This window comes from Exophiala bonariae, assembly GCF_035927105.1.
Source record: "Exophiala bonariae strain CCFEE 5792 chromosome Unknown scaffold_29, whole genome shotgun sequence".
Classification (NCBI taxonomy): Eukaryota; Fungi; Ascomycota; class Eurotiomycetes; order Chaetothyriales; family Herpotrichiellaceae; genus Exophiala; species Exophiala bonariae.
Window position 1 is genome coordinate 401,178 of NW_027042504.1, and position 17,453 is coordinate 418,630.

Genomic DNA, 17,453 nt, shown 5'->3' on the forward strand with positions numbered 1-17,453 from the left:
GGGCCCAAGCTTGCGGAATTTAAGGGTTAGCCATCCCCCTAGATGGCTAGCCTTAGTGGGTCTCCTGCTGGGAGCGAAGGGAGGCATACTTGGTATTGCTTGCGAATGTCCTCTTCAGCCCTCCCCACGCCTGTCTGATGTATCAACAGAGATCAGTCCTATTCTGCTATACAGCGTATTCGTGCGACGTACAAGGAACATATACCTATCAGTTACCTGGTCGAGTGGAAGAACCATCCCGCTCAAAGTACTAAGTAGTCTCCAATCGACAAGGGATTGTAGGTTGCTACCAGCACCATAATGTTGTTGCCTAAGCATTGTCTCAACAATTGTTCTGCCTGCAAGCACTGACTAGAGGCTACTACAAAGATTTTCCTTGGTCTCGTGAATTAAACTTTTCCACCTACGTCAAGTTGAACAGAACACGATCTTGAACGTTTAGGTTTTCGAGGGTTGTCACTGCGCCTGGTGGTAATGATCCAGAAACACGCGTATTCAATGACAGTGGAGCTAGCCAGCTACGGCGTGAAGTTTGAGCCCGAGGGCCGCTGGAGCAATGTTCATTCGGCGTGCTGGACTGTGCCAAGTAGCCATACGATGTTGATGCTCACTCTCACTATGGCTAACTAACGCCCCTCGGCCCTGGGTAACTGCCCGGAACCGAAAGCCACCTCACTCTCGCTTGGCCCTGCAGGGAGATTCTGGAAAAGGCTACACGAAGCTGAAACCTCTTCGATTTGAATGTACCGCCATCATGGAACCCTGCAAAGATAGACCTTATAAGCAGGAGTGCGCCGTGATGCGACACAATTTCACTCTTCCCAACATAGTCGTTCGTTAACTGCGATGGGCAAGGACAAAGCAAGCGCCCGAGCGCAATCACCACCGCCACCACCACCACCACCACCTCAATATCCACATATTGATTCACATGATCTGAATTACTCTCAGCCTCCTCCTGACGAGGAATCTTCACCAATTGCTGAATCCTTATTCCAGGACACAACAACAGTTCTGGACGATGGCCGTGTCTCGGTTAATTTGGATACCAAGTTAGCACGTGTTTTCGCGAAGCTCATTGAGGCATCAGACGACGTTGAACAGACGATCGAGCCACCGCCAGCATACCAGGAGGAGGATAATTCATCCTTCGAGAAATGGCAGTTGCCATTGAGCATAGCAGTTCATGTTGTCGGCAGCCGTGGCGATGTTCAACCTTTCGTTGCACTTGGCCAAGAGCTTCAGACTCATGGCCATCGGGTTCGAATAGCTACTCACAACGTATTCAAAGACTTCGTTCAAAGCGCAGGATTGGAATTCTACCCGATTGGGGGAGACCCTGCCGAATTGATGGCCGTAAGATATGCGCGCTCCAAGTCCAAATGCATTTACGACTAAGCAATTTATGCAGTACATGGTTAAGAACCCAGGTCTTATACCCAGCATGAAAACCCTTCGCGAAGGGGACATCGGACGAAAGCGTGAGATGATCAGGGAGATATTAGAGGGCTGCTGGGAATCATGCATCATGCCAGACCCTGACACTGAGGAACCGTTCGTCGCGAACGCGATAATTGCGAACCCTCCGAGCTTTGCGCACGTCCATTGTGCGGAAGCCCTCGGTATCCCGCTGCACATCATTTTTACCATGCCTTGGACCCCAACTCGAGCCTACTCACATCCCCTGGCAAATGTCCGCAACAACAACACTGACCCCAGGATGGGAAACTATGTGTCTTATGGAATGGTGCAACTCTTGACTTGGAATGGGTAAGACCACACCCTACCAAACCCACGTCAATGAATTATGTTTTGATCCAGTGTGACAGTATCGGTGACGTTGTACAGAGATGGAGACGCTCCATCGATCTCGAGCCTTTGCCAGCATCGGAAGCACCCTTCATCATGGAATCATTGGAAATACCTCACACATATTGTTGGTCTCCAGCCCTTGTCCCCAAACCACGAGATTGGGGCAAGCATATTGGTGAGCTCTGTACGAAAATCATTAACTTGAACGGCAACTGACATTGCACCCTCGAAGACGTGTGTGGCTTCCTCTTCCGAGACATGCCATCTTATAGCCCTCCTTCCGAGCTCGAGACATTCTTGAATGCCGGCCCACCACCTGTTTACATTGGTTTCGGTAGTATTGTCGTCGATGATCCAGAATCCCTCATCAAGACCGTGCTTGAAGCTGTGGACAGAGCTGGTGTACGCGCGATCGTATCCAAAGGGTGGAGTAATCTGGCAAGCTCTGGAGATAATGACAAAATCTATTTTATTGGCGACTGTCCCCACGGTAAGTGGACTGTTAGCAACAACAAATATGTGATACTAACTTCACTATGAAGAATGGCTTTTTCAACAGGTAGCAGCCGTCGTGCATCATGGAGGTGCAGGAACTACTGCTTGTGGCTTGTTGAATGGCCGCCCGACAACCATCGTGCCATTCTTTGGAGAGTGAGTCATGATCATTTCAAACGGTACTCTCGCCTGACTAATTTCTCCTAGTCAACCTTTCTGGGGCAAGATGGTCGCAACAGCAAAGGCCGGCGCAGATCCAATCCCCTATAAATCACTAAATAGTGAAAATCTTAGTCAGGCAATCCGGTACTGCCTTACCACAGAGGCTCAAGAAGCAGCGGCAGGAGTGGCAGAGAAGATGAAGACTGAGTCCGGAGTGAAAACGGCCATCGAATCGTTCCATCGCAACCTTCCAATGGAAAAGATGGGTTGTGATCTAATTCCCTCCCTACCTGCAACCTGGATCTACACTAAGTCCAAGAATCCTATCAAGTTATCAGGTGCAGCCGCCGAAATTCTTCTCCAATCACACACAATCAAATCCAATGAATTGTCCTGGTACAAATCAAAGCCAATACACATCGAGAATCGTCGATGGGACGTGGTCAGCGGCACGGTTTCATCGGGTATAGGACTCAATTATGATCTCCTAAATGCTTTGAGCGGAGTGTACAGGAATCCCCGTGAGATGTACAAGAACAAAGAAAAACAGCGCTCGCGAGCTGTGTCGACCTCCGGTGCTTCAGGCTCAAATGTGGGCGCTGAAGATGAATCATCAGACCTGACCACGCTTGAAGTGGCTAAGATGGTCGGAGCTTCTGCCAGGGGGCTGTCCCAGTTTACAGCAGTTGCAGTACGAGGTCTTCTAGCAGATGTCCCAGTGGCAGTGTCTGAAGGCCTAAGAAACACGCCGAAATTATACGGCCAGAAAGTTCCCGACCATGCTCCGGTGACCGACTGGAAGAGTGGAATTACAGTTGCCGGCACGAATTTTGCTCAACAAATGTCTGAAGGTCTATCTGACCTCATTGTGCAGCCTGCAAAGGGGGTAGCAAAGGATGGTGCGCTTGGATTTGGAAAAGGCTTAGCAAAAGGTGTTGTTCAGACGCTGACGAAGCCCACGGGAGGTAAGTGATGAAGCTTTGAGTATCCACGTCATCTACAACAGCATTCGCTAACGGTATCGTGGCTGTAGCCGCGCTCGGATTGGTCGGCTACACCAGCCAGGGAATCTACAAGTCTATTCGATCTGCCGTACATTCAAAGACAAAGAAATCAGTTGCATCCGCAGCTCGGGTTCGTGACAAATATCACTACCATGCACACAAAGAATATATCGACGCGAAGAAGGTGATGAGTGAGTTCGCAAGGCTGGCCAAAAAATCTCCACGGTCGGATCCTGGTGATGAGAGTGGAACTGTAACACCAAACACGACTGCGTCTGAGACGAGACCGTCTACATCGAGATCAAGGTCAACAAACGATGTGGCCGAAAATCCAGACTCCGCTGTCACTCTACCTTATTCGAATTTGGCAAGCCCCTCATACTCGGCACCCTCGTTCGATAATGCACAATCGTCAAATCCGAGGAGGCCTTCGATAGCGCGATCGATCTCAAATGCTGACTCTGAGAGAGCGATGATTCATGAACTATACTCCCCTGTTTCGAACTCCGAGCCTGACAGGACACCAGTCTATGAGCTTGAATCACCGAGTGCAAATTCCGAGCACTCTCAGAGTTCTTCGATGCTCGCTGTGACACGCGAGTCTAGTATCCAGAGAAAGAGTTCAATACGCAAATTGAAGAGAGTGCCAGTCCCTAACCGCGCTGAAGTACCAGTGTACGAGCTTGGCCCATCATCACCCAGGTCCGAAACGGCACTGACTCCTGTGCCACCGGCAATCGAAAATCCAGCAACAAGCCCAGATACACACGCGAATTCGATAATACCGACAATCTTAGAGCCTGTGGACAACAAGAAATCCGAAAAAATTGCACATTCTTAATCGCTGCCGACTTGATGTGTGAGACTGATCGACATCAGCAATGATCCACTTTGACCACCTCTCATTCATCGAAACCTGATTGAGGAAATTTTGAGAGCTATTAGGTTACTTTTATGTGCTACAGTCGGGTTTTACCATATTCCACATTGAGAACCGGACGAAATTCCAGGATGTAATCTCGTGTGCCTTTCCAGTGATGGAGACAAGTGGGAAGGCTTGGCCCCTTAAAGTCATGGTCACATGACCGTCAATATGATACCCCTTTTCTATACCAAGAATGAAGACCTGACCATGGCAACAATGAGATCATGCGCAATCATCCTAACCTACACATGACAATAACGCTCCTTGCCATCTGGGTTTGTAGAAACTGCCTGTGACATCCCACTCACACTTGCTATTCCCACGTCTCACCATACCGCTCGAACTTGAACTTCGCTCCGGGATGTGTTGGCCGAAGCTTCGCAGAGCCTGGAGTATCGTACAAATTCTCTCTCGCTGTGCCCCCGGGCGCGGGATAATCTTTCAACCACCCGCGCCTGTCGAGTTCCGGCACTAGTAAATCCACGACGTCCTCCCACGCACCGGGTACAACAACATGGCCAATGTTCAGCCCGTCAATGTCTGCACCATGGATCCATCGCTCAATCTCATCAGCTATCGTTTGTGGACTGCCCGCCACATACGGGCCACTGCCACCAATGGCTTGGAAATTTCCCAGATCTCGTGGCGTCCAGCGCTCGTAGCCTTGCGGTTTGGTGATCAGTGCTTCAACGTGTCGGGGACTTAAGCCTTCGTACAGAGGGTGTTTCACATCCAGGGGAAACTCTTCATCGAATGGGAATCGACTCACGTCAATGCCAGAGATGCCGCAGAACAGGGCAAGGCCGCCTTCCGGGATGGCGTATTTGTAGAAATCTGCGAGTTTGGTTTGTGCCTCTTCGTCCGTGCGCCCGATAATGGGTGTGAATTGAACGAAGAACTTGACCTCGCTCAGGTCCCAGCCATGGGAGGCAATCAACTTGCGTGTCTCGGCAATCTTCTTGCCCACGAACTCGGGAGAGCGGCCACCAATGAAAATGCATTCGGCATGTTTGGCGCCAAAGGACGCACCTGCTGGAGACATGCCGGCTTGGAAGAGGACTGGTGTGCGTTGAGGTGACGGGTCAACCAGGTGGGCGCTGACACATTTGAAAAACTCGCCTTTGTGCTCAATCTTGCGGACCTTTTCGGGTATCGTGTAAGTTGCGTTCGCTACGTCTTGCACCACTGCGTCATCGGCCCATGATCCTTCCCAGAGTCTGAGAACAATATTTTGTTAATTCTAAATCTGCGGACTGGGGAATTGCAAGAAACTTTCTCGGAAAACATACTTGTACATCAGATTGAGATACTCATCTGCCATGTCATACCGCTTGTCGTGTTCGGGGAGGCGCTCCAGTCCAACTGCCCGTGCAGCATTGTCCGACCAGGACGTGACAATGTTCTATGCAGTATCAGTCATTGCCATCTCAGGTTCTCAGACTCCAATCATAATGTCTTACCCATGCAATTCTTCCATTCGTGACATGATCCAAAGTTGAAAATCGTTTGGCCAGCAAAAAGGGTGGTTCAAACGTAGTACACGAAGTGACACCAAAGGCAACACTCTTCGTAACAGCGGCCATGGCAGATATGATCTTTACATCGATTCAGTCACAAGTACTATTCCTCGCTCTGGGACGACTTACCACAAAGGGATCATACATTGGCCATTGAGTGCCGGCTCTGATGGCTGGGGCGTGACTTCCCGTGTATGTGTCGTGAGAACCGAAGTTGTCTGCGAGGAAGAGGGCGTTGAACTTGCCGCGATCGAGAAGCTTCGCAAGGTTGATCCAATAGTCAAGACGATTCTTGTTCTTAGACTGGTCTATGGGATTCCGCCACTGACCAGGGCTTGGTGAGAGACTCAGAGATGTCCACTAGTACCGTCATTGAAGCTTGCTTACCTGATATGTCCAATGCCGTTCATGTCGAATGCATTGAGGAGTAATCTTTTCTTAGGCTTCGTCCCCTCAAGAGCTGCCTCACTATTCTCTCCCATTCTTGTATCTAAGGAGCACGAGAATGGACGCAGTATCTTCTGAGGAATTACAGTTCTCTGTAGAGCACTCAAATCTGTTCACCTTTAAGGCACACTGGAGATACCCGGTCCTCGTCGCTATCCAAGCTGTGGTAAGCCGCTACGATCGAAACTTGTTAGAAGTTGTCAGCCTGGACTTCGGTGATTGATCTGATTCTTGTCTATCTGTGAGCGAGATCGCTTAGTGGTCGTGGATCCTCCGAGACAACATTCTCGTAAGCGCACCCACAAACTCATCCCAAGAAAATAAAAACAAGAATCCCACTTCGGCTGGGCAATACACACTTACAATCTCGTACAAACCGCTTCTTGGCTGATAACGGACCCGGCACGCTGGCAATCAGTATTCGTGAGAGTGAAGTTTCTGTGCCCTGTGGAGACAAGCTAATTGTTTCCCAGCACCTTGAAGACTGGCCCCACCTGAGAGCCTTGTGTGCCACAGGATCTGAGCGATTATCGTAGTATATCGTTAGCAAGGACGGGGTTTACGTTTTTGTGATAAGTCGATAGCATACGACGGCAAACCCAGTCTCCTAGCCCAATATGGGTACCGGTCCATAGAAGTGCCAAACCCTAGACTGCGTGGGAATAGCTCAGAAGCCACTATGAACTGATGAGCGGATGGTGTGCCGTCTATGGGCGGACGTTTTGGTCGCATGGCAAGCACGCAATATGACTGACATTGACGCCATTGTGGGCTTTTGTTCGCATATGGATTTCTCCCACCCATGCTACTATCCGCTAACGACAATTATTGATTCCGTGAGAAAGTTATGCATGTGGAATCGAAAGTTCCGCGGAAGAATTTTAAAGGGTTTCTGGCGACACGGATGGCGTGGAATGAACGAGGAGGTTGACGAGTGCATCGGAATTTGGAGGACAGAGTTTCTCTAGCGCCAAGACCATGCGATAGGCAATAGCTAATTTCAACTTCAAGTTTCTCGGACATTATCTTCTTCTACAGAAGAATGCCTTTTTATATGAACTAACTACGCATTAGTGCTAGGGGCTCTCATACAGACGACGGAGATCCACCTGTCCAACTTCTTGGAGATAGGATGTGATTTGATCGAGGTCGTTAGCCTCGTCGAGCTTGCTCCTTCCACTCCCCCAAAACCTCCGGAAGCGATTGGGTTTCGAGTTTGTTCCGGTTTCGTGCTCGCCAGTCTCTTTGCCAAATCCCGCTCCATCGAAATGGAAGTCTTCCCATCTTGGCTCCGATAAGACTTCCAGGCGTTGGCGAGTCGTGCCAGGGAAACCAATGACATTTCTTGACTTGCCAGGCTGATCCAATAGCTTGAAATACGTCCTGCAGCCATCATTTGTTACCGACTTGTCGAAATACTCATCCACAATTTCACTAAACTCGCGCGCAGCGCTCTGGCTCGGATAAACGGCACGATAACCATGTCGCTGAGCCTTCCGGATGACTCTTGCGATATATGCTGCCGAGACCTCAGCTTGGTGTGGCACGGACCCACCAAATGCATTTCCTTGCGCTTGCAAAATGAAAAAGTAGTTCGGGGCATCCGGTGCCATGATACCGAGATATGTTTCCGGGAATCCAATCACTCCACCTGGTCTCCAGGCCTTCGATAGGTCGGTACCATTACCGTCGTAAGTGGGAAATCGTGGGTAGAATCCGTCTTTGAAGCCGGTCGCTGCGACGATTATCTCAACATTCCTGGTGTTGCCGTCCGCTGTCACTATTCCATTCTCAGTGACCCGTACGATCGGTACGTCAATAAACTCGACTTTAGGCCCTGTGATCCCTTCGAGGTATCCCGGTGCAGGTGTCAGCCTTTTGCACCCAGGGCTGTAGTCCGGAGTCAGACGTTCTAGCCATGCCTTGTCACCGTGGATGCGGTCCAGCATTGTCTTCAACAGAGATTCTCGGAGCTTATGGTTATCATCACTCCCTAGTAAGGCAAACTGATTGTTGACAGACCCATAATGCTTCTTATCGAGCTCTTTGCGATATTTGAGATATTCCGAGGGATTCTCTCGGAAAAGTCTCTTTTCCTCGTCGGTGTATGTATGGGCCCCTGGATGATCCGCAGCTGCCTCCTTGAGACCGTGGCGGAAGGCGGGACTGACATACGTCTTTGATCGGACGTAATGGTCAATATGCGCCACCTGAGGTAAAATATTTGGCAGTATTTGTTGGCCAGATGCCCCATTACCTATCACAGCCACGCGTTTACCTTCCAAGCTGATACGATGATCCCACTTGGCAGTGTGTATGACCTGTCCCTTAAAAGTTCCAAGACCTTCAATGTCAGGCAAGGCTTTTTGATTGACCCTTCCTGGCACGGAAATGAAGAAGTCGGCAGTATCTTGGAAAACAGTGTCTGTCACAAGATCTCGAATTTGAAATTTCCACTGATGAGTCTCCGAACTCCATGTTGCAGACAAAACTTCGTGTAAAAGTCTGAGATTCGGTCTTACACCGTATTCTTCGGTGACTCGGGCATAGTATCGTTGAATTTCCTCCCCTTTGGCGTAATATTCACTCCAATCAGTGTTTGGGGCAAAGGTAAGTTGATAGACATGCGAAGGGACATCACATCGGACTCCCGGATAAGTATTTTCGGCCCAAGTTCCACCAACACGGTCATTTCTATCGTACACAACGTATGAGAGGTTGTTGACTTTTTGGGAGAGCAGGACCGCTGCTGCCAGGCCTCCAATACCCGCACCCAGGATAATAGCCTTGACTGGGCGCTCCGAGAATGTAGCAGTTGGACCATTACCATCTTCGACCGTCACATTCGTGATGTCGCTCTGGCTGCTTCCAACATCTGAAGCCGCTGAATCTGGCACCGAGCCTGATGAGGCTGTTGATGAAGGCGTCGTTGAACCGTTGATTGATGCCATTGTAGGTTACTATGATGTACACCTGGACTCTGGGCCTTTTTAAAACATTATGGCCGCCAATCTTAATTTTCGCAGGTCTATGCTTTTGGCATCATACCACCATTAACCTTTCTAACCCCTATGAATTATTTTGTATCAAGAGGTATACTAAGAATGGCGTGCTCGTATACATTACATGGTCGTACCGCTAACTCCACCATTGTCTTTCACGGGATACCCACTGCAGGCACCCTGCTTTTGGAACACGTGGGGCTTTTAATGCTATCAATTCTTTATCATAATTGTGGGACTCTGTCGCTAAAGCGCTTTTCATGCCTGAAATCACGACCAAGTATGACATGCCAAGTATCTCGCTCTTCATCAGCCCGTGTGATAGACAACTTTGCAGATTGCGCATCCAGAGCGAGAATGTCGTGCTCGACCCAGATCCATGGTACAGTGAAGTTTCGAATCTCATTGGAATTTGATGCCGCTAGTCATGGATGGTATAAAGACGCTGTGGAAGCTACCATGCTGATAGTATCTGTCGCACATCCAAACACAGGAAGATAACACAACCATGGCAAAAGCCGAGGAAATCTTTTCCACGACCACCTCTACGGAGGGTACTAGCGAGAATTCTAGCACAAATGAAGCAGTTGAGAGAGCCAATCCCAATCCGTCAAAAGAGCGCAGCTTTTTCGCCTGGTTTGACAAGAATGATGGCCCAATCGAGCGACGTCTCATCTTGAAATTAGACTTCCTGACGCTCAGCTTTGCCTGCCTGGGCTTCTGGGTATGCCTTCTGAACCTGATTATGTCCGTCTTCAATCGTGTGCTAACACATACTCTAGGTTATGTACATAGATCGAGGCATTCTTGCCAACGCATATGTCAGTGGAATGAGAAGTGGTAAGTCGGGCAACCCATTATTCTTGCCTTACGACTCACGATTTATGTTTAGACCTCAAGTTGTTTGGGAATGAATTCGTTCAACTCGGCTCGGTATTCACAGTCGGCTATGCCACGTCCGTCAACCATGTCACGTTCACTATACTATTGCTAATGTTTTCTAGATCTATGATTCCTGCGACACTACTAGTCACCAAAGTTCCAGCGCATATTGTCCTTCCGCTGAGTACCTTCTCCTGGGGGCTGTTCACCATGCTTGCATTTTGGGCCAAAAACTTCAGCCAACTAGCAGCCTACCGATTCATTATCGGCTTCTGCGAAGGTCCTTTTTTCTGCAGCATCCATTATGTTCTTGGCAGCTGGTATAGACCCGATGAGCTGGTCCGCAGGGCAGGCATCTTTTACATGTCTTCTGGAGCCGGCACCATCTCGACCGGTGTACTCGCCGCACGTATCTATTCTGACCTGGACGGAGCCCTTGGCCATGCTGGATGGAGGTGGATGTTTCTCATCGGCGCTTTATGCACCTTTCCTATCGCGATTTGGGGTGCTGTATTGTTCCCTGGCGCTTTGAGAGAAGAGAAGAGATGGTTTATGACTCCCGCGGAACACACGATTGCGTTGGAACGTATGCGGCTCGTTGGTCGTTCAAGCCCTAAAGGACTGCCATTTGCCTGGTCTTCTGTCAAGCGATTCTTTGGTCGCTGGCATTGGTGGGTCCTGGTGCCGTGGAATATCATTTGGATTCTGGGTATGGGCTGGTGGGGCCAGCATATTCTATGGCTACGAGCTCAACCTCAGTACAGCATTGTGCAGGTTAACAACTACACAGTAAGTGCATAAAATGTCTGACATCAGCAAAGTACTAACTTGCAAACAGGCTGTTAGCCCAAGTCTTGGGGTGGTATTCATTTTTGCCTTTTCTTGGGTGGTCGACAAGTGGGGAGATAAAGCTAAGATACCCCTTTTTGGCTTTGTGACTACGATGACTTTCATCGCATCTCTCGGCTTCGTCCTCTATGACAAATCCTCAATTCAATGGAAGTGGTAAGTCTACAATCCCCTTCAATAGCAAGATATGTATCGCTCATACAATACAGGTTTTCTGTGTCTATCGGCTACATGCTGGTTTCCCTCTCACCTGTCATTTACTCTCACGCCAATCTAGTCTGTGCTGGTGATGCCGAAGAACGAGCATTTGTCATCAGCTCGATGCTTGCAACAGGTACAGCTTTCAACGCTTGGGTTCCTCTGTTCGTTTGGCCTACAGTCGAAGCACCACGGCTCTTCAAGGGCTACACATTTACGACGGTGCTGCAACCCGTGTACTTTGCCTTCAGTGTATTCGTCTTCGTTTATTCGAAGAAGAAGATGAAGCAGGAAGCCAGCGAGAAGATTGCGGCGGAGGCACAGGCAATTGAGGCATGATACAGGCCTAGGACTTCCTACTTTGAAAGTGAGCAAGGCCGCAGAGTACGTTCTACCGAGGCCCAGGAACGTGGGCGTAAATAGAGAGTTTCTATCCAGAACGAGTATCAGATACGCAATGGAAGTAGTGTTTTAAGTTTCTCTGCTTCCTCTGCTTGTTGTACTTTTTGGTCTTTCCCTCCTGATTGTAGCAGTTGGGCTGAGAGCTTCTGATGTTTCTCCGCCAGGCTCGACCCCTGGCCGGGTTCCATGGTGCGCTGTGGAGGAGCTGTGGAACATGAGGCTGATGATTGACTATTAGTCTACTGGGGAAAGGAATGAAGATTCGAAAGAGGAGGGACGAGGAGGGCATGAATGGAGTATGATCTTGAAAGTGTCCTAAGAGTGTTGGAGATGGTTCGCCCTTTGTTCCCCAAAAATTCAGCTTATTAGTTAAAAGAAAAGCATCAGCGTCTGCCTAAATTAGTTTCCGAATTCCTGTGCAAGCTTAAATACATCAGTCTTCTGAAGTCTGTCCTATTACCACCGAGTATGTTGCATGCAATTCCAGTCACCTCGCGCAGAATGAGTCTTGTGCCTCTTCTGCCACAGCGTTCTCACTCAGTAGAAGCCTAGCAGGGCTGTGTCATACCTGACGAGCTGACCCTGTGCCGGATGCGCACCGCCATATGTGAAAGGACCGCCGTTCGTGGAGACATACAAAGATCCCCTCTTGAGGTCCTCAGCGGTTGTGCCGAATTTTGCAGATGTCAGGCCAACAGGACCTGTCGTATTTCCAGCCACGGCCACGATTCCAGGTTGAAACTTGCCTGTGCTCACGCCCGCGAGATAAGCAATGTGTCCGTACTCACACGCGAACCAAATACCGCCGGCGAAATCGAGCGTGAAGTCATCAGGGAAGATGTTGGCAAATTCTTGGTCAGCGAGCGCTTGTGCAGGGCCGGTGGCACGACCGGTGGTGGAGTTGACAGCGATACGGTAGAAGGTGACGGTGTTAGAGTTGTCGTAGTAGAGATAGCCGCTGTCGAAGCTAAGCCCGTTGATACCCAGGCCAAGTCCACCTGAGAGCGTTGCATTTGGTGCCATGGACGGGTCATTGATGGCTATGGCAGTTTTTCCAGTGAAGACGTTGACGGACCAGACGAGGCCTTTGGCGGAGTCAGCGACCAGGAGGATGCCGGTATTGGGATTCAGAACGGTCAGCCCATTCGGGAGACCTGCATCAGGGAGATCTGCGACCTTCGTGACAACGACACCCTTGGCGGTTAACTTTGAGAGTTTTCCGTGACCAGGTTTGTTGGCACCGACGGCGTGACCATTCAGGTCGATTTTAAAGATGCCATAGCTGCCGGGCGTGGACGCGAACGTTTTCACAGAAAAGTTGCCGACAACAGCGTAGAAAACGTCATGGCCGAGCTCCACAACACCTAGAACACTGGTCTTTGCGGGGAACTGGGCAAGGAGGAGTGGTGGGAAGGCATTTGTAGATGATAGGAGGTACACTTCTGGCGCTGAAAGAAGAGTAGCCACAAAGTTGCCGTCTTCGGAACGGGGAACGAGGTTCTCCACCCAAGTGCCGTTGGGGAAGGTTAATATAACATTCGGGCTTAGGATCGGCTCTGAGAAGCTAATCGTCGAGACAGAAGGGGCTTGTCTGGACTCCAAACTGTTGACTTCAGGCAATGCTGATGCGGTGGCGACCGATGTGAGTGTGAGCAAAAGCCCCGCAATGGCAGAGTAAATCATCTTTCCTGGAAGTTGATAGTTTTGTTTGATGTGATGAATGAATGTCGGAAGTCCTGATGAAGGGATTAAGGATGGAGACCTACTCTGCCTGTTATATATGTCACACTCCCCTATCTGCTTTACTGTACTCTGTAGCTTGCCCCAGTATACATGACTGAGCATGCAGTGACACAGCAACCGCAGCTTTGCGGCAGCTTCTCAGTGGCAGCGCAAACGAGATTGGACTGCCTCCGTCATCGTAGCTGTAAAAGGCATCATGAAGCGTACACCATCCAGGCCTGGGCTAGGGGGCCCTCTGAGGAGCACCCCAACTGCTCGTGAAATGATCGACTGTGTAGAAGTATGCCGCGAGATTGTCGAGAAAGGTCACAGCTAAAGATCTGCAATCTTCCAGATATAGGGCCGCAGCCGTAGCCTCGCCTTATGCATCCGCACTGGTCGTAGCATCATCGCCGCTTGGCCGCTTGTGTGCAAGTTATTTGCATGCCGGTGAATGTAACCCTTCGTGGAATAGTGCCGGAACGTGAGGACCGCTGTGTCAGCGAACCGCGTAAGCGAATTTCCCCAAACAGTAAGCATGGCGCGAGATTCCTGCATTACGCTGCTTCATGCGAGGTACTGCGAATACTGCGGACTATGCAAGATTGAACGGAGAAAGCAGGGAAAATATTTTTAGTTGAAGGGAAATCATATCGCATTTGTTAGTCGATTCAGCATCGCAGTCGAGCTAGGTTTTGGAGTACCGATAGCGGCAGCTCACTTGATGACATATTGTAGGTTGTGCGACTCACCAGAGCCACAACAAAACCATCCAGCCCGAAATGTACGGAATGGTAAACAGGAGGAGCCAAATGAAAACCGAAAATGGGTTGATCAGAAAACTCACTACTGTGAAGGGGAAGATAATGGCTGTAAATAGAGGTATGACGCAAGTGTGGGCCACGATGGCCACCAAGATCAGGATAATTCTCCACAACATTCGCAAGAAAGAGAAGTTTGAATGCATGACTTCGTCTTCGTTCGAGTCAATGTTGCAAAGCTTGGACCTATGAGGTTCTTGGTGCAAGGCGTGTTCAACCGCGCGATCACAGGCTTATATGGCCCTACGGCTGTGCTCTCTTGATATCTGCCCCCTTGACTTCCCTTCAAGTTCCTATGGTTGTGAGACAAAGGCATATAAGCGAGGGACATTTTCATACGGTCGGCCTTTGAATTGGCTTTGTAGTTCCAATTGGCTTTGTGCCTTAGCATTCTCAGAGGTCGAAAAGGCAAATTTTCATGTTCGAGGTGTGGTGTTCTTTGTTGTCTTCGATGGCGAGACTAACGCTTCTCAAGATACAGAGTGATTTTGGAGTCGACTGTTGGGAAAGGGAAGGATGATCTATGTGTAAGTAGCTGTTCTCCTTCAGCTTTCTTGATTATACTACCAGTACGCTTGATGCGTGACTGTTGATTCGCATGCAAATACCTATCATCGTTCTTTGCGAGTCTCCCTGATCTATTTGAATCATTTCAAATTGAAGGATCGCTTGTGAGATTGTGAGTGTGCAGCGTAAAGTGGTTCTGGTCAAGTAAGAACGCTAGAAGATGCTGCTGAGCTGTAAAAGAATCTCCCCAATCAGAGTCATTTTTACCTGGTGGTACTGGCATGAGAGTGATTCTGCTGCCTGCCACCGAGACCAAGGAATAGCAGCAGCACTGTCTACCCCATTCTCTTTGCTCCTTGCGAGAAATGGAAGGACGTCGCTCTGTCTATCTTATCTCTGTCTACCTTATCTCTGTCTACCTTATCTCTGTCTACCTTATCTCTGTCTACCTTATCTCTGTCTGCCTTATTCCAGTTGGTATACTCGAATTTGCCCATCATCTGAAGACCTTCCTTCTCGCCCAGAAAAATTTTGAGTTCTCCCATAATTACGATTCTAGCTGTAGGCCAAAACCGAACAATGGTTTCACTATCTGGCGACAATGACAGCAATGGCCCCTCGCTTGGATCGGTGGGAGTAAGTTATGTTTGCATGCGATGGACATGCACATTATCGATATCTGCGATCATCGACTGTGAATTGTCAGTGCGAATACGATACGTCATCAGTTGGTGAATTCCAAGTCATGGGAGGCTTTCTTGAGAATATGGTTGTTGCCAGCTAACATTGTCCAAGACATTCTTTTTCGAAATGGCTGGGATTCAAAAGCCTTTCCAAGCATCCATAAACATCGGCTTGTGACATCTTTGCTGACGCTTTGATCTGAATTCACTTCACCACCAATGTGATTAGGAGAAGGACTTCAATGTTGTTCGGATCCACCAGGGCTTCCTTCTGCATGCTGGCAATCGCAATCACAGAGACCATTGCTAGGATTTCACCGCACGGAGGCAGGACAATTGTGGCATTCATGGTTCTCTAATGGCATTTTCAACAACGAGTTCTATGGTGGCCTAAGTTGGCATGTTGCGCAAGAGGTAATCAGCTCACCACTTTGCGCCACCACTGTTGACGTGGGGACTGGCATCAACTATTTCTTCAATTCCGATTGCCACCATAGTTGACGGCTAACACCAGATACCTGAAAACCCCATGGCCGATTCGGCTTATATCTCGGCTGAACCGAAGGCTTGAGTGCTCGATGAGTGGAATGGTGCTGTAATTTCAGCCTTGGGATCCTGTGTCAGGTTGCTGCTAAAAACCACACATTGTGTTCCTGTTCCCTGTCTTTCTCCTGCCAGAAATGGAAGACCGCTCTTTGGAGGAGTTCGATGAACTGTTTGAGAATCGCGTCGGTATTCGCGCTTTTGCCAAACACCAACAGGTTAACTCCGGACGCGTAACAGGGATTGTCCTCAAGGCCATAGATTGGCAGAAAATCTGAAGTGGCTGTCTAGAAAATCGGAAATGCTGCAGTCTCCAAGGTCTTAAGACTATGCGGACGTCATGCTCAGCGCATCTCTATTTGACCGAACAAGGCTACCTAAGTACATCATGTCGCTGTGCACACCTGATGGTTCAACCTCGTCCGTAATGCCAACGCTCGTAGGCCGAGGTGGGCTTATGGGGTACTCCACCGTAAGCCATACCTTGGCATCCCGTCTGTGAACTTTTGATTATGCCGGCGTGACAATAATTCATCCGACCTCAATATCCTTCTCAGCCATCGACTTATTCACCACCAGAGCGATCTCTCATGTCCGCAACAGGTCTTCATGTGTCTCGGACTTGAGCCGGATCTCCGTGGTCTCTCGCAACAATATGGAGTCAGTATTCAGGTTGCAGGCATAAGAATCATGATATCCCTCTCCACTCCGTCCTTGGCTGTAGACTTAGTCCTATTGTTTTCCGGAGTTTATTTGCATATTCCAGGCGCTCATCGAACTCAGAGTCTTCAGCTATCGCAACACGAACCTTCAGGGATACTGATTACCAATCTGATGTTAATGGTTCGGCATAATAGCCCTTATCCAGAAAGTCAATGAAGGGGTATTTATTGCAAACCGAGAAGCATTTCCACAATCTCTCAACAAGTATATCAAATATACGATCACCTTCTCTAGACACATTGAAAATCTCAACTCACAATGTCCCACCTGACTTACACAAGTTATGCAGGGTTTGGCGAAAGAGCGAAAAAAGACATACATTACAGCCAGGCGGTCAGAATAGGGGACTTCATTGAAATTTCAGGGCAAGGTAATTCTCACTACCAGTGATAATGTCTGTCCACAAACACTCACACATTCATGCAAGGTGGTTGGGATCGTGTCACTGATGAGATCCCTAAGGAAATGGACAAGCAACTTGCTCAGGCATTTGACAATGTTGAGCATACATTGAAGGAAGCTGGCGGCACAGGCTGGGAACAGGTCTACAAAATTCGTGCTTATTTTGCGCCATTGGACATGACAGAAAGTGGCATTCTTATTGACCTTCTCCGCAAGTATTGTCCCAATCATCAGCCAACCATGACCGCTGTTGGCGTGGAAAAACTAGCCTTCGAAAATATGCGTGTCGAGATAGAGGTTTCTGCCTATCTGGGTTCCTAAGAGATGTGCCTGACACGACGGCCTAGAATATATGAA

The 17,453-nt window shown here is 49.1% G+C and overlaps 7 protein-coding genes across 7 annotated transcripts; 4 read left to right on the forward strand and 3 right to left on the reverse strand.

Annotated features, from left to right (window-relative positions):
* Positions 1 to 846: 846 nt before the first annotated feature.
* Positions 847 to 1,398, forward strand: LTR84_007460 (uncharacterized protein; the record flags this gene model as incomplete). Its single annotated transcript, XM_064851013.1, has 1 exon — positions 847 to 1,398. The coding sequence occupies one exon, from the start codon at positions 847 to 849 to the stop codon at positions 1,396 to 1,398; it is 552 nt and encodes a 183-aa protein (XP_064702282.1).
* A 130-nt stretch (positions 1,399 to 1,528) lies between these two features.
* LTR84_007461 (uncharacterized protein) lies at positions 1,529 to 4,314 on the forward strand (the record flags this gene model as incomplete). The annotated part of the gene is made up of 6 exons (XM_064851014.1): positions 1,529 to 1,770; positions 1,830 to 1,987; positions 2,045 to 2,302; positions 2,355 to 2,463; positions 2,515 to 3,434; positions 3,503 to 4,314. 6 exons carry the CDS (start codon positions 1,529 to 1,531, stop codon positions 4,312 to 4,314), a joined length of 2,499 nt encoding a protein of 832 aa, XP_064702283.1.
* A 397-nt stretch (positions 4,315 to 4,711) lies between these two features.
* On the reverse strand, positions 4,712 to 6,397 carry LTR84_007462 (uncharacterized protein; the record flags this gene model as incomplete). The annotated part of the gene is made up of 5 exons (XM_064851015.1): positions 4,712 to 5,615; positions 5,688 to 5,800; positions 5,859 to 5,993; positions 6,045 to 6,249; positions 6,303 to 6,397. 5 exons carry the CDS (start codon positions 6,395 to 6,397, stop codon positions 4,712 to 4,714), a joined length of 1,452 nt encoding a protein of 483 aa, XP_064702284.1.
* A 1,041-nt stretch (positions 6,398 to 7,438) lies between these two features.
* Positions 7,439 to 9,313, reverse strand: LTR84_007463 (uncharacterized protein; the record flags this gene model as incomplete). The annotated part of the gene is made up of 1 exon (XM_064851016.1): positions 7,439 to 9,313. One exon carries the CDS (start codon positions 9,311 to 9,313, stop codon positions 7,439 to 7,441), a length of 1,875 nt encoding a protein of 624 aa, XP_064702285.1.
* A 559-nt stretch (positions 9,314 to 9,872) lies between these two features.
* Positions 9,873 to 11,632, forward strand: LTR84_007464 (uncharacterized protein; the record flags this gene model as incomplete). The annotated part of the gene is made up of 6 exons (XM_064851017.1): positions 9,873 to 10,088; positions 10,147 to 10,204; positions 10,257 to 10,320; positions 10,369 to 11,035; positions 11,085 to 11,251; positions 11,305 to 11,632. The coding sequence occupies 6 exons, from the start codon at positions 9,873 to 9,875 to the stop codon at positions 11,630 to 11,632; spliced, it is 1,500 nt and encodes a 499-aa protein (XP_064702286.1).
* Positions 11,633 to 12,232: 600 nt separating this feature from the next.
* LTR84_007465 (uncharacterized protein) lies at positions 12,233 to 13,378 on the reverse strand (the record flags this gene model as incomplete). The annotated part of the gene is made up of 1 exon (XM_064851018.1): positions 12,233 to 13,378. The coding sequence occupies one exon, from the start codon at positions 13,376 to 13,378 to the stop codon at positions 12,233 to 12,235; it is 1,146 nt and encodes a 381-aa protein (XP_064702287.1).
* A 3,599-nt stretch (positions 13,379 to 16,977) lies between these two features.
* On the forward strand, positions 16,978 to 17,417 carry LTR84_007466 (uncharacterized protein; the record flags this gene model as incomplete). The annotated part of the gene is made up of 2 exons (XM_064851019.1): positions 16,978 to 16,984; positions 17,122 to 17,417. 2 exons carry the CDS (start codon positions 16,978 to 16,980, stop codon positions 17,415 to 17,417), a joined length of 303 nt encoding a protein of 100 aa, XP_064702288.1.
* Between the last annotated feature and the right edge of the window lie 36 nt (positions 17,418 to 17,453).